The following is a 16552-nucleotide window of genomic DNA, read 5'->3' as shown; positions in this document are numbered from 1 at the left end:
TCGAACTCCACAAAATGGCCGCCATGCGACAATGTAGAATTTATTAACTTACATTAACATTGGACTACGAAAAGCTATTTTTAAAAATCTTTCTGACTCTCGGCTTTAATACTCACCCGAGCAGTTCTAATTCCCCGCGTCATCATTTTTTTTAGTGAAAACGCGAATGTTCGGGCAAATCACCTCCAGCCCCGAGGCGTCCCGAGGTACTAATCTACCATTTTAGTAAAGAGGATAAACTAATGTCGAGGCTCACACGAATGTTAGTATGGACCCCGGCGGTGGGAGGTGCCACCGTCGATTCTGGCAGCTGTTGTGGCGACAAAGAGGGAACCGTATGTAGATAGCAGACAGGTGATATTGTTTCACAAAACAAACCAGTTCTGTCGTTTGTACTAGGTTTGTACATGTATGTACAGAGGTTAAAATGTTTCATTAGATTTTCATTTATTTTATAATAAATAATTAAACATCCAACATATGTGGTGACCTCTGTGTACCGCAGGCGATACCCCATGCCCACACGGTATCTACATTATGGGCATACTACATCATGGGAAAAATTAAAATGATGATTGTTAATCATCCACAAGGCTACAAACAAAATCCATACATGTACAATGATGTACTAACCCCGTACAATCATGTACATTAGTTAATTTTTTCGTTTGCAACCCACCGCCGGTTAAGTACATTGTGGTGCAAATCAGCGCATGGTTTGCCATCTCTCCCTTCCCCTCAAGTTTTCACCATCGCCAGCTCTATTCTTGCGCGAACAAAATGAGTCAGACGGGCATTATGTCGAATCTAAACAAAAACAATACCCACCCGAGTGAAAAAAATCCCCAAAAGGCCACGAGATTCAATAATCCCGAGTAAAATTCACCAGTAAACTGAAAAAAAACATCAACAACAACAGAACAGTTCAAGTGCGTGGTAAATCATCTTTATTTTCATTTTTCTGACAATATTTTTTCCACTTTTTTCTCCCACCGAGTTTTACTCAAGTCGCAAATACCAGCATTTCTGCATTATTTAATCCCCAAGTGTTGAACCATCAGAATGACGTTTCTACACCAGCCCAAAGCAACATCTGTGTGACCCAAAGGCTTGACAGTGAAAGTACCAGTGACTTTATCCAGCTCGGATAAAAAAGCAAAATACAGTGATAATAAGTTGATAAGAGAAAAAAAAATTAATTCGCCACGATACTGACGAAAAAAAAAATCGCCGCAGTTATGTGTGCGCGTTGCCAACTATGTCAAGAACTTTTGGTGATGGAGATTGACGAATTCAATGATTCCATAATTATGGAAATAAATATCCACAACAGTTACCAAACAAGAGAGTCCAATTATTCGCACATAGTGACTTGATAAAATCGTGAAAGCCCTCCCTCCTCCGCTGCCAAAAATCCGAGTCTCGAGGATTCCATTGTTCCCGGGGGAAACGTCGAAATCTAAAAATATCCCAGTATCGTCCATATTTCCGCAGTAAAATTAAACCTGAAATTATCAATTTTGTTGACAAAACATTGACCAAGTGCTCTTATGAAGGAAGAAAAAATAACGTCGAAGACATGTCGAGTGTTATCTCTCGTGATCACGAGTGTTTGCCTTTCCACCTGGAATCAGCGACATTTGGACGGAATACCACGGAGACATCGTCACCTTGACCAGTGAGAGAAAAAAAATAATCATAATGAACATTGATGAAGTGTTGATGAAATAATAACGCGAATACAGGGGATGCCTAGCCTACACTCGCTCGTCGTACGACGAGCTAATCCACTGATGGATATGGGTACAGCAACGAGTTCAGTAACATCAGTAAATCCAGCCTCACAGAAGGCTGATCTTGCCAACAAACTGAGTGGCATTAAAATACCGCTGGTGCGGAAGGAGACGAGTGTTAATAATTTGTCAGTGAACGAGAGAAACACTGGCACTAACAGGGGAGCTGATACACCACTACTCAGACCTGAGAGCAGTGCCAGTCTCGAGGCACGTGGGGGCAGTTGGATGAATATTGGGCCAAAGACAAATTTGAGAAAATGCGAGACCTCCGTGGGTCTCAGTACACTGGCACTTGATCATAATAGGCCGATTAACAGAAGCAGAGTGTGCTCGAGGTGCTCGAGTTTATTGTCATTGGCCTCGAGCTCACGGTACAGCCTCGCTGCAGGAAGCTTTGTACCTGCTGCACCTTCACAGGGGGCTGTCAATCAATTTTTATGCAAAATATGCCTCCTCGATGTGTCCTTGTCCAAGATATTCAGGATCGATGGCTGTGGCTGTTATTACTGTAAAGACGTAAGTGGAGACTCAGTAGATAATGTCAGATTAAGGGGTAACAGACGCTCTGGGTCTGGCAGTTCTGGAATTTTATCGTTGCTGATGGAACTAGCTGAGGGATACAATGATGCGATGATTGAGTCTGTAAAGAAGTGAGGTTAAAAATTGATAAACGAAGGAGTAATTTCGGTTTTATTGAGTGAAAATGGAAATATTTAGGTTATGTTGATACAACTTGCTGATGGTATAAATAAATTACACAGATCGAAGTACTCAAGGGAATGAAAAAAGCGTAATATTTTCACTATTTATTGAAAACAAAATTATATTGCGTGAGGAAACATATTAGATCTATATACACAACGCAATTAGTATGATGAGGTCTTGAATTAAGGCCATTCCACCTCCCGTGGGTCACCTGATGACGATTTTCCCAACGATGTGACATGAAAAGTTTCGACATCTTGAGGGGAAATGGAACCTCTGTCACGTGCTCAGCATGAAATTGGAAATTATTTTCTCCTGTAGTTATTTTTTTTCTCGTGAAATGAAATTATTGTCGCTACGAAGCACCTATTGAATCGATAACGTAGTTACGGGGCTATGAAATAATAATTCTAGGGGGAAACACAATTATAAAAATTCGTGCAGACGCAGGTGTTCCGTTTTCACTTAAGTGGAAACGGAACGTCGCGTCTGACAATTTTTATCGCCGCGTTTCTCCAGTATAATTATTATGTCTAAATAATTTATAAACCTGCTGCGTTGATTTAACAAGTAATGATGGAAGCGATAGGGTAATTTCAAGGGCAATTAATAATTATAGGAAAAAAGAATAAAGAATAAACTCTTGCAGACACAGCGCTTCCGTTTCCCCTTAAAAGATATTTTTACAAATTTTTACTGTTTGGGACTTTACACTATTTACTTAGTTTGAGGGGGAGGGGCAATTTTTCGGAAATCTCCAAAAGTTTTCACATCCTTTTGACATTGTTTCTAGTTTTTGTACTACAATTTTTCTCAAAAATTATTCTCTGTCCGTGTCTCCCTTTGAATCGCATCATTTTTTTCACGGATTCATTTTATTTCAGTGTATGAAGGGCTACATTGAATATGAAATCGAAGCCGGTGCCTACGATATCAGTTGTCCAGATGCACAATGTGACTGGGCATCAGTGCTCACCCTCACCGAGATGTCGGCCCTGGTGGCCCCAGAACTCATGGAGAAGCACCGTAAATTTCGTCTCAACAGAGGTAAAAATTAATCCGTATTTTGTTTTTATAAAATACTAGAAAACATTTTCAATTTGGTTGTTAATTAAAAGCCGTCTCGGAAATCTTCAACTTGAACTTCTGCCGAGATAAACAAATAAGAGTTATAAAATAGAATAGAATTATATAATTATAAAATGGATAGAACTTTGCAACGCAATTGTTGCTGAAAAATAACATTTGTGTCAATCTCTCCTTTTAGATGTTTCCATGGACAAAGAGCGTGCGTGGTGTCCGCGTGCTGGTTGTGAGACTATTTGCTCGGTTAACAGCACTGGAAGCGGTGCATCACCGGGCCCAGTCCACTGTCCAAACTGCTCAACCGATTTCTGCTCTGTTTGCCGTGAGCCATGGCACAACGGAATTTGCACGAATCTACCCCTGGGCATTCCCTTCGACAATGACCACATCAAGTGTTGTCCCATGTGTTCTGTACCAATCGAGAAAGACGAGGGCTGTGCGCAGATGATGTGCAAACGATGTAAACACGTTTTTTGTTGGTACTGCTTAGCTTCTTTAGATGTGAGTCAACTTTTCAATCTTAATTTACTCGAGATGATTCATTCATAGATATTCAAGTACTTTGACTATTTCTTATTTAGTGAAATACTTGTACAAAATGTCGCGGTGATTTTATTATTTCAAAATTGGATGCCGAAATTTTAATGTCGATATTGAACGATTAAAGATTTTTTTAACCTGACGGGAGAATTTTTATAAATAATTAGGAAAATACATTTTTTGCTCTCAAAATAGTTTATTTATTTATACGTAACACCATTCCGGATTCATAATTCATAAATTTGAAGGTGGAAAATAGTTGCAAATGGTACTTGGATATTCCTAATGAAATCATATCATCACATTCATGATAAAATACTGATGAAACATCTCCGTAAACTCCAGGACGACTTTCTTCTACGACATTATGACAAGGGCCCCTGCAAGAACAAACTGGGCCACTCCAGGGCCTCTGTAATTTGGCATCGAACCCAAGTAATTGGAATATTTGCTGGTTTTGGGCTTCTTCTTCTAGTTGCTTCGCCCCTTCTGCTGCTGGCCGCTCCCTGCATCGTGTGCTGCAAATGCCGGACATGCGGCTCATCTAGACTTGATCACGAGGCTGGTAATCCTGAGGACACGTCTACGTAAGCTTAACAAAAACAAACACCTGGAGATGTGAGAGATAGTGTAATAGTTTTCTCAATCACCCAAAATTTTCTTCGTGGACATTCTCACAACAGCCAGTCTTTGTTCACTCTTTTCATTAATTTTTTTATTCCAAGACTTACGTCATACTGATATGTAAATTTTGCTCCAAGTGATTACGCTTGTTGATTCATTCAGCGTTTTCTTTTTTTTTCTTATCACTCAAGACAGATATTTGCCATGAAGAATTAACTCGATGATACGAGGGGAATAACAATCGTTATGAATTATTCTTTGTCTCGTGGGAGAAAATGTTTTTCTGGTTTAATATTTATTGATGAATTCAATATTTATCTAGGGGCGGATAGTGTTCGATTTATCTAGAATAAAACATTCCTGATAATTGAAGAAAAAAATCAATAATTTCACAGTTTTTTACATTTATCTCAGCTTAAAGTACAGGTAGATTCACCAGAAATTTGTCGATATACTAAATATATTATGAATTATGAATAAAAATGTTTCATATTTTTGAATAATGATAGAGTCTACGTAAACAATCATTTTCGACGTAAGATATTTATTTGTTGCATTTGACGATCGAAGTATCGATTTATTTTGGATAATTTATGTTGTAAAAATTTGTATGGATCAGAGATAGCCTGTTCAAGTGTATATTTGGATCTTGTGAATTTAATAAGTCGATCGATTGTTCAAATTTCCTTTTAACTAATGACTAATGTGATAATTACTTGAAAATTTATGTATTTCGTAAGGAATCAGTCAATGTAATTTAAAAAATATCATCTCTCATTACTGATAATCATGATGAGAACGGCATAGTTACCATTGGGGTTTATCATACGTTGATAGAGAGGTGATTACAAATAAAATATAAATGCAATAATTATAACGTACGTATTGTTCGTGTGTGTCTCGGGAGAGAGGGGAGAGAGGTGATTTATGAACAAAAATTATGGGTAAATTGGACCAGAAATCATTGTGAAGTTTTATGTGTGTCAAAGTCATTGAAAATATTGGCTCAGTAGCTATTGAATGACTAAGGGATAGTAATATATTTCGATTTATCGCGTCAACATTAATGAAACTCATTCGTACTGGTGTTTTAACCATTAATTAAGATTAATTCCAGAGACCTGCATTTTACTATTTTTTAAAAATCTGTGTGCGTGCTTATTTTCATTATTAATTGATTTTATTTTGTACTGCCCTCAAATCTTCCTTCTGTTTTTTTTACATTAATCATGCCAAAGAGGTTGTTCTATCTGGTAATTATGACAGCGGCACGTTTGTCTATTTAATAGTAATGAGGTCTAACACATTTCGAACTAATCCCGAAACTCAGTTTCCCTCATTGACTAATCGATTACAGTAGAGAGTTGTTTTGTGCAAGGCATTTTTTTCTTTATTCGATATTATTGAAAATACAAGAGGTCTGTGACGACATTCCACCGACAGGGGAATATGTAGCGGATATCTAATGCTCTGCGTTAAACGTAAACATTGTTGTACATAATAAAAAATACTTAGAGAAAAAATTGCTGAACCTTTTTTCTGAAAAGATAGTCGTTCGCAGAAATCTACAATAGTCCATCAGTAATAATCCCGCCATCCTCCGGTCCCCCCAATTTTTCTACAGCAGATCAGCTCGTTTTTAGTCGAGAAAAAAGTTGTACACGTGTTCCTATCTTTTTTTTTTTGAAGACTTTTTTTGAAGTTTTATATATTGTCTTAATAATGCCAAATAAGGCGTGATCTATTCGAATATGGACCGGCACTTTTGTTTATTTAATAGTATCGATATTTACCGTAAAATGGGTGTTTGGGGAAAAATCCAATAGACATTTCGCTGGATTAAATGTCATTTCCTTCGACTATCCGTCAAAATTTTTCTAAAAATCCCAAGAAATTTTTCCTTTTTTTCAATTTTATTTTCTCTTATAACATCATTAGTCCTTTCCCCAACGAGTGATTGTGATTTTTCCCAATACTCCTCCACAGAGATTTTTACTGAAAATTTCTCTGCGTGTAATTTTCCAACCGCCCCCTCAATTTTCCATCGCAGATTGATATTCACTCCTGAAAGAGCCCGCGAGGTCGTTAATATTTTTTTTGGCGGGAGTAAAAAAAAGCCCCTTACGCGTGTGTCTCTGCCTGTACGTTGACGTTGGAGCGATAGAGGAATTGCTGTTGCCCAGAGGCAGTGCAACCCCCTGCCACCTCCGGCTCCCGAATAGGTGCAGGTGTATAATACTGGGCGGAAAAAAAACGACCAACATCTCCAGCGCTCTAGAGAACGAGCGAGAGGGCGAGGGGGAGTGCGCGTTATACGAGATTGCAAAAAGTAGAAAAATCTCCGGCAGGGGGAGGGGGGTTGCTTCGGCCGAGGAAAAAGTGGTAGCTGAGAGAGAAAGAAGAAGCGATAACGCCAGGGTGGTTAGGAGGTCCGGCCTCTGGGTCGATATATCAGGGCTCGGGGTGCAGCTGTCTGTCAGGCACGCGGACTCCACGCTAGACGACGTCGGGGAGCGTTGAGAAAAAACTGCTCACCAGTGCTTCTGGGTAATTTTTCATCGTTGCAGCGGACGACAGAAGCGCCTGCGATGGGGGAGGACTGGGGGAGGCGTTGCCACAGATCCAACTACTCCCAAACACCCAGTGCATGATGAAAAAAATATTCCACGTGTATGTATGTGTGTGTGCGTGTGTGTGGGTGTGAGGGGGGCTGCGAATGTATGTGTGTGATGCCTCCCGATGGCCCACCCCCTGCACCGCTAGGTCTCTGTGCTCACGAAATCCCGACCACTCCATCCTTTTTTATCCCCTCACACCCCCCCCCCCTGCTCCTCCCCCTCCTCACCCTCCACCCACGGGTAGAAAAATTTCGTATGTGCCAGTGATATCAGTGTGCACTCTTCCCCTGCACACACACACCCACACACATACACACATTCGCGAAAAAAAAAAAAAACTCTGCACCAGACGTCGAACAGAACAAGGCGTCCCGACGCTCTACGAACTCTGCAGGGCCCTCTTCCCCCACCAATTTCTCTCACCCCCTCATCGTAACATTGTGCTTTGCAGGGGTAAAAGTATACGAAAAGAGTGGGGAGGATCGATTTTTACTGGGGCAATCCCCCTCGTACCCCCTCATGCACCCTGCAATTCCTCCCACCTCAGCTCTTTTTTTTTTTCCCTAAACCCCACCCCCGATCCCCCTTTTCGTCTCGCCTTCTCTGCGCCTCATCCTCCCGTTGTTTTTTTTCCCTCCTCTTTATTCTTTTTGCACCAACACACACGTGCACACCATTCCCCATCTTTTTCCCACGTACTTGCCCCCCGAACTCACCCCCTTCCCCCACGTCCTTCTCCTCCTCCCCCCCGGGGGGTCCTAATGCACCGTCTCTTCGTGAACCCTTCGAGACACTCTTTTTCCACCCTCCCGCCCCCTGTTACAGCCCTCTCATGCACTCTCTCCATCTCTTGTACACCCGCACTTTCGTTATTCCCTTCCACCCCTGCTTCCATTCCAACCCACCCTACGATTTTTCTTGATAATCCAGCACGAAGCTTTGTCGAAAGAAAATAACCCACGATGTCATTATTTTTTATTTAGTTTTACTCTTTTTTTCGCGACAACATTTCCGGAATTTTCAGTATTTCGTTGCAATTATGGGTTGAGTTTGATATTCGACTGCTAGGGGTGGTGGTGGGTTACGATGAAGGAAATGCAATTGGCGATTGTGGAGTCACTTGAGGGGTCAAGGACGAAGATTGGTCTGCGCGATTTCATATATTTTTATTAGTGAAGTGAGCTGCGTGCAAATGAATAAATAATAAATGAACATTTCCTCCATTTTCATGTCATGGCAACGATATCGCATGTTTGATCTTTACCTGCAGCCCTAAAGATATAAAATTGAGTATTACAGTTGCACCTCAGGGCGTGAGGGATGAAGGCTGGTCTTCACAATTTTTTTTATTGGCGAAGGGAATTGCGTACAAATGTCAATAAAAAATAAGCGAGCTTTGCCACAATTTTGACCTCATTACATCGATATCAGGTGTCCGATGTCTAGCTGGACTCCTGGAGAAATAAAATTCAGTATTGTAGTCACACCTGAAGGGGTCAAGGACGAAGATGGGTCTTCGCGATTTTGTTTCTTTTATTAGCGAAGCGAATCGAGTGCCAAGAAGTGGCTCCTCGATTTTCCACAAAAAAAAAAAACAATGGACAAAAGTGCTGGGAAGAATGAAGGGAGGAAGAAAGGAACAGTGTACTGAAGAAATAAAACAGGAGGAAATAATAAAAGTGAATAGAGATCTCTGGCGGGGGAGGAAAATGGACAGTTGTTCCGAGCGGCAAACGGGGGAGGGATGGGTGTGGGGTTATGGAATTCAGGGGCGCCAAGTTGTTTTGGTTTTCTTTCATTCGAAGTAAGAATCGCGACGTACACCAGACGGGGGCAACTGGTCTGAATGGACCCTCACAACGGTAGTCGGTTTGCCCCACTAGTGCCCTACTACTCCTCTTCCTTTTCCTCGTCGTCTTATTCTCTATCTTCCTTCGTCTTTTTAACGTTTTATTTTCACTCTTTGCCGTATATTTCTTTTTTTTTTTTCATTGTTTTTTATCTTTTGTGGTTTGCCCCGCGCTTCGGTCACTTGTTCCCCAGCTCCTCTTTATTTTTCATTTTTTCTCCAACTCTATCTTGAGATTTTTTTAAGTCTTTTTCCAAACAAACGCGCTTCCTTGTGTCACTGGCATTATTGTTGTGGCTTTTTTTTATCATTCTTCTCACTTGGCACACGCCATTCAGTCGTTGGCGATGACACTTCTTTCTGAATTGCTTCATCAAGGCCAGTCGAGGGGCGTTGGAATTCTTCGGGGCGCGTCGTAATGACTGGATTTTATATTCAAATGGGGACAAATTAGGTGTGAAGGATCCATCGCGATGGCGGAAAAATTGTATTTTTATTTCCCTAACTTTTGTCACCGAGAACGCAACCAATGCGTCATTCATGTCCTGGTGTTTCACAGAGACCGGCCATTTTGTCTTCATGTCATTCAAAATGGTCTGTCAGCTCCTACTGAAATGTCACATGGCGACGTCGCCCTCCCCCCCCAACAATAACTTTATGATTTATAATTAAAATAAATAATCATCCCAGGTGGCGTCAGTCCCAAAAACCACTGCCGTGACACTCAGTCCAACAACTACTTCACTGCAATCCTCCATTTTATCTTCGCAAAAAGAAAATGGCCGCTTATAAGACCATCAGTCTAACGAGAATAACCAACTACCAACGGAATACCCTGACACACTGTGTTCATTCCCCGATTATATACGGTCCTATCGTCAAATGAACAACTTGTAAACATATATAGCCAATTGGTAATCCGTTATAACAAAGGGTTGGAGTTGTACGGAGCAATGGGGAGGCATTCATCCGTAATCGTTTTAAGATTATTCCACCTGGCCGAAAGTTTTCCAGTTTGACACACAATCGAGTGTTGAAGCGATCATTCATAATAATAACGATTATAACATATAAACACGATAGACTAAGTACGACCTAAAGCAATCAGCTCTGACTGCTGTGGACTCTAGGCTGTGCTACGGGTGCGGTGGAAGTGGGAGGGAGGGGGAGGAAAATTTGTTATGATAGATAACTGGGGGGGGCAAATGCTCGGCTCATTACTCATCTCACGGGGGATTTTTTTGTCATTGCTCCATTAGACTATTGTTAATCCAACTATTAATAAATCACCCGTGATTTTTTTTACCCCACTCCCTCTCTCGCTCATCATGTAACTCATTTACAGCCAATTAAACAGTTTAAACGGTATTTTACGGGGGTTTATCGGCACTCGGGGGAGAGGGGATGTAGTTAGCGAGTGGTATGAAACGTATTTAATAATCGGGGAAGATGAGTGAGGATATTTTTGGGGTTTATGGGGTGGGTTAGAGGCACGTGGAGGACCGAGAGGGTCTCGTCTTGGTGCGACTCGAGGGTCGAAATGACCGAAAATTATTCGACTCGGGGGAAATAAAATCAATTTGGGGAGGAATTGTTTCGCGATTATTTTGCGATCCGGACTGTCGCCGGTCTTGTGATCTTCACCGGTAGATGGCGACGGCCAGGGTATCACTCAATCCGGTGGGAAATTCGCGGATTGACGGGATGAATGTGACTTGAAGGGCAGAAACATTTTCTAGAAAAAATTTACAATTTTACGGTGGTTTTAGGGTTTCGGATTTAACGCGAGCGCTTATTCGAGATTTCAAGATATTTCGATGTCTCGTTTCCCGTCTTCTTTTTATGATCCGATTGAATTAACTTGTTATGCTGCATTGGACATTTGCGGAGTTTTGAACGTGTGGATATATAGCATTGTCAGCGTAACTGGATTATACTGATAAAGTCATGAAATATAAATATTCAAAGTCTTGTTTGAGAGACGGTTAAGGCGTCATGAATTAGATCTGAATCGGACTCCGACGCGTACGAAAGTCGTAAACTAACTGGAATGAGTCAAATGACTGAGTTAATATGAGCAAGTAATAAAGTTTATAATTCAAAAGCCGATAAATTACTGGTGGGATCAATCCCTTGAATCGAAATCTAAAATCATACCAAGTACCCCCCACGTTACATACCCCAAACTTTCAGTCATTCAGTTTCCCCGATAATTCCCTATTTAATAGTCTTAATTCAAACTACAAACTTGCAAACAATTACAAAACATTCGAGGAAATAGCGCGATATTCTGCGATTTCAGATAAAAATTCCTCATAATTCCGTGTCCTGTATCCGTGTTTCACTCCCCAATCATTACTGAACTTTTCTCACCGCATTTATCGCAATTTCGGCACAAGTTTCCCATAAATCTCTCTCTCTCTCTCTCTCCCTCCACCTCGTGCAAATGAACGACCATTTTGTCAAGCAAAACGGATGCATCAAGATTGTCCCTTCGATCGAAAGGACGAGGGAACAACAGTTGCGTCTTTTTTTTTTCACCCGCTCAACGAAACAAAAAGTGAACCGAGAGAGGAAAAAAGTTTTGGCGAGATTGTGGTAACTTTTAGAGGGACCCAGTCTCTCGAGTCGAACAAGTTGATCCTGAGAAGGCGGTCTGCATGTGTGGCTATGGTCCACCTCGGGAGTGTCTCGCCCCCTCCCCCTTGGCCCCTCAGCAATGAAGAAGTCGACGAACAGGAGAGCGAGGGAGAAATTGCAAAAGAGAGAGGGCCAACAGAATCGAGTGTTCACGGTGCACCGCGTCATCGGAGCCTGCAGCCGCCACTCCGCAGGAGCAGATACGCGTCCTCTCATTTTACCTTTTTTTTTCTCTCCCCCCCCCCCAGTCCTCTCCACCCCTCCCCTATTCCCTCACCCTCTCTCCATCCTCATTGCTCACCTCCTCCCCTCAAAGCTCCCCTAACCCCACCAAACCCACGGTAAACAAAAACTCGGCTGCAACGTTGTCGGATCTTCCCGCTCCACCAGTCCAACCTCCCATTGGCTACTGGATTTTTCTTTCTATTTTCTTTTCCCTCCACTCTTTCTCACCTCTCCCCCCCCCTCCCCTCCACTCCCCACCCGCCAGCAGCTCATCAATGCGCGCCTTCTCCCTCGCACGCGGCACTTTTAAAAAACTCTCTCCTCGTTCTGACGATCTAAAACGAGGAGTCGCGAGACAGGAGGGAGAAAAGAGGAAGAGAGAGTGCTTTCGAGAAGGGGTAGAGGTGCATAGGAATTCCCTCGGCCTCGCGACAGCTAGGTAACTATACTTCTACCGTAACACACCCGCCATTCCGTGTTCTCCAGCACACCTATTCGCGATTCACTCGCCCCTCTCTCTCTCTCTCTCTCTCTCAGTCTCCCCCCGACGCGATATTTCTTTTTCATTTCCCTCCGGCTCCACTTGCTCCCCTCAGCACGACTTTTTTTCCCTCTCGGTTCTCTTACCATCAATGTTGGCGGAGTGGGGGGAGGGTGAGGGGGTCTCTCTCGTTCTATCTTGCTCTCTGTCTCTCTCTCTCGTACCTCTTGCAGTGACTTTGCCACTCCTGTCCATTCGTCCACCCCCTTCTTGGTTTTTTTTTCTCTTGGGGAGCCTCACCCTCACTCCCTCTTTCTGAATTTTCCACATGCAACCCTCTCACTCTACACGCCTTACACTTTTGTATGTTTAAATTGGGTTGCGTTCTACAATCGGCGAGCGTTAACTGAATCCTTAATTACTATTCTGATTGCATTTCGTCGGTCCCTGTTTGCCGTTTCTCATTGCGACTGTCCCGGAATTTTTGTGGTCTTCGTTTGGAGGGAATTTTTTTTTATGGGCTGGGTAGAGACTCTAGGATGCGAGCCCGAGAGGAATTTTGGGATTGCGGAGGGCTCTTGAGATTGAAAAGTCTTGCGGTTGAGGATTGTTTGGGGGTGATTGTTGGGAGAGTCAGTTGATGACTGTCAGGGTCACTGTGGGACTCCTGTCTGGGCAAGTTTTCGGCACTCCCAGACAGGTACTCATCCCGGGGAGTGAGGAAAGGAGGGGCTGTGTGCGTCATGAGGTATAAACAGGCCCCGAATGACTCGGAACCGACCGCTTTTTACCGCTTTTTTTTTCGTGGTTTACGTTGTCTGGGATACGAAAAACAGCGAGAGTGGAAATTATGTACCGTAATGTTGTCTTGGAGTGTTTGTTTTGGCGAAATATTCCATTGTGATTTTCGGAGAATCGGAATTTTTCAAGATTATTTGTGAAGATAATTGATTTTGAGGATAATTGATTGACTTTTTTGCGTGAATTGTTTCCCGAAGAGTATTTTAAAAAAGTGGAAAATTATTGACGACTTACGGCCAGACGTTTTCTAGACGCGAGCTCTGGGATTAAAGTAGAAGATCAGAATAAGTACACGAAAGGGTTTTTTCGCCCTTGAAAAAATATTATTTCTGCGTGGAAAAAATTCCTCTCAACTGGTAAAAAAAACTAGTTTAATGAGATGAAAATGAGAGGGAAGAAAAATAACAAAGAAGTAAGGGTACATAATATTCTTTTCGTACATACTTTCTACCCCAATCATCCTTGAAAAATTACAACACCATCGCTCACATTTTCCCCATTCAACTCCCCCCATCACAACTCAATATTTTTCCCCATGTGTCCATTCAAATTACCACCATCATTCACACCCCCACCAATAAAAAACGATCACAAAATCTCACACCAGACGCGCCAATAATTTAACCCCTTCCGCCGAATTCCCGAAAATTATCCACAACATATACAAAACATCGAAACTCCAAACAATCTCCATCCCCCTCACCGGGATTCTGGAGCGATGGGGCCGGGGGTGGTGGGGGGGACTGAAGTAGGAAGGTGCACAACTTTGAAATTGGTTTACCCCTCTTGTTTTACCTATTCTGTTTGCGAAGCTATGACCCGAAATTCTCATTGCCTTTTGCCCTCTCTCTCCTTCACCGAGCCAAAGCACTAACCTTGTATCTCGCAAAAGCCTTCTCGTTGCACCTCCACCCCCTTCCCCTATCCCCCTTCACCCCTCGACACCCCCCCTTGCCCATGTGCCATAAGCTGACTCCATGCAACTATTGCGTCGACCTGTTGCGCTTCATTCATTTTAGTACTGATTCACTACCTGACCCTCTACAATCTCCCCTTCGCCCTCCCTTTTACTTCGTCCCTTTGGATGACGCGTTTAAACCGCCCGGAAACTGCGAAACTTTTCGATACTAACGGCTCAACGTGACTGTTTCCCCTCCGACATTTCCCCTATTTCACGTCGTAAAGTGAGAAAACCCCCCTGAACGACTCTTTCATGACTGTCCCAAAGTCACTCGGTGGTTTTTTTTTTTTTTTTTTTTTGAAGAGGGGAATAATGGAAATAAAAAAAATGATGAGGTGGCCGGTGGAAATACCGGTGACCTTTTTTTTTTGCTTTCATTTGATGACGCGTGAACGTGGACTGGGGTGAACGGGCGAGGGGCGGAAGAGAGGGGGGAATGTTTCCAACTCCAGTGATTTTCAGGGAAGGGGGCAACAGGTGTACACGATATATGCATAATGCAAACACACGCGTTCAACTGCGTTTGTATTTACCCTTTTTGGTATTTCTACACCTCGTTTTATCACTATCTCGCTTGGTCGTGCATTTTAATTTCATTCGCACGGGGATTGAGAGATTTTGGGGGATAATTTTAGAGGTGCAATGATTTTTTTATTTATGCGATTTTTTTTAGTTCACTTTGTGGTGAGTAATTGACGATGGGATGGAGCCACTGTCAAATGTTTCAATTTCGAAAAGTGAATGGAATTTTTTATCGATTGTCCGAATTTAAATGAGATTTTTCATCTTTATAAAACTCGAAAATTAATTACTCAATGAATTTTTCCAATTGTTTCTAGTTTTGGCAAAATTTTAATAATAATTATGTAAATAATTGCTCAATGGTTCTTTAATTTTGAGTGACAAGATAATCGCAAAAAAAATTAAATTAAATGAAAGCATAAGGCAAGCTAAAGATAAAAGAGTTATAGATCGAATTTGCCTGATGATAATTGTGCGCTAAATAACTAATTCCCCTAAATAGAAAATATTCGCCGGCACTATTTATAGCCCTCGAAAACCGTGTTTCCCTTGGAGAGGAGTGCGAATAACCTTCGGACGCGTGCCGCAAGAAGCAAGACGCCAGGATAATTAAAACTTTTCTGTGGTAAAGATAGTTTGGCCCAGAGCCATCACGATTCATGGGTCATGTTTCTTTTCCCACCTTGTCTGCCATTTTCCCTCCCCATTTTTTTCTGCCGTTACACTTGCAGGACTCACATGCGCCTCTGCCAAAACGCGTCCTCCAGTCCTGACACTGTGCCACACTATTGCCCGAATTTTCTACTGCAGTAGAAAAAGTACCACACATTTTCCCAAGGAGCGTCGCCTTTTTCTGTCAAACTGCAGTTTGCGAAAGAATATTATCTCCTTAGACATCTTTCTGTATAAATGATTGAGCGGAAAGTTTCCATCCTTGGAAATCTTATTTTTTCCTATTTCGATAATTTTAAACATTAATCAAAGGTGGAAAATCCAGATGGACAGGTCATTAAGATCTTCTAAAGAAGTTTAAATCGGGTCTCTCTTTCAATTTAGACTGGTCAAAAAATTAGAAGAAAACCCAATGCGTTAATCTTCTTATAAACATATTAATAAATTAACGAAATAAAAAAACAGAATATAAAAAAAAATCATTTCTCGCCAATATATTATTTCTATAATATCAGTATATTTCTTCTCCAATGTTTACAACATAAATCAGATCAAATAATTCTGGAATAATAAATGATTTAATTTTCTAGCTCCGATTGCGACTAAAATTTAATTTCCATGAAAAACATAAACTTTCTTTCCACCAACCGATTCAACTTTCCTCCAGTAAATCGCCAAATATTCTCTCCCACCCTCCACCTAACTAACTCTCCAACTGATCTAATTTTTCAATCTTACCCCATCTCACCAAGATCTCCCAAATTTTCTCCTCCACGACATACCCCCCCCCCCTCCCCTCCCAACAAATCCATCAAATCCACTCGAATGCCCCTCACCAACTTTCTTCCTAAACGTGTACGGCAAAAAGCTTCAGATTTTTCCCTCCCGGAGAGAGTTTATAATTAACCTCCATAGGAAATTTATGAAAGTGGTCAGTAACATCCTCCACACAGACACCAACGCGTCATGTTCCCTGTCGTTATCCTGAATTAATGATCACCATTTTTCCCATTAATTTTCATAAATCGAGGG

At 41.8% G+C, this 16552-nt stretch overlaps 1 protein-coding gene across 2 annotated transcripts; it reads left to right on the top strand.

Annotated features, from left to right (window-relative positions):
- Window positions 1-711: 711 nt before the first annotated feature.
- Window positions 712-6274, top strand: LOC135162413 (probable E3 ubiquitin-protein ligase RNF144A). Of its 2 annotated transcripts, none has more exons than XM_064120846.1 (4): window positions 712-2312; window positions 3386-3548; window positions 3769-4088; window positions 4376-4511. In XM_064120846.1, exons 1-4 carry the CDS (start codon window positions 1749-1751, stop codon window positions 4436-4438), a joined length of 1110 nt encoding a protein of 369 aa, XP_063976916.1. In that variant the 5' UTR covers window positions 712-1748; the 3' UTR covers window positions 4439-4511. The 2 variants fall into 2 exon arrangements, with proteins under 2 accessions (XP_063976916.1, XP_063976915.1); XM_064120845.1 differs by having other exon boundaries at window positions 716-2312; window positions 4473-6274.
- The last annotated feature ends 10278 nt before the right edge of the window (window positions 6275-16552 follow it).

This window comes from Diachasmimorpha longicaudata, chromosome 5 (assembly GCF_034640455.1).
Source record: "Diachasmimorpha longicaudata isolate KC_UGA_2023 chromosome 5, iyDiaLong2, whole genome shotgun sequence".
NCBI classification, from domain to species: Eukaryota; Metazoa; Arthropoda; class Insecta; order Hymenoptera; family Braconidae; genus Diachasmimorpha; species Diachasmimorpha longicaudata.
Note: the sequence above shows the minus strand (reverse complement) of the source record. Positions and strands in the feature narration are given on the sequence as shown.

What these genes read in the sequence shown, in the direction of transcription:
- LOC135162413 (XM_064120845.1), top strand. Translation starts at nt 1,749, where the DNA reads ATGCCTAGCCTACACTCGCTCGTCGTACGACGAGCTAATCCACTGATG. An exon ending in GCTGTTATTACTGTAAAGAC is followed by an intron (nt 2,313 to 3,385) that starts GTAAGTGGAGAC and finishes ATTTTATTTCAG; the next exon opens with TGTATGAAGGGCTACATTGA. An exon ending in TAAATTTCGTCTCAACAGAG is followed by an intron (nt 3,549 to 3,768) that starts GTAAAAATTAAT and finishes CTCTCCTTTTAG; the next exon opens with ATGTTTCCATGGACAAAGAG.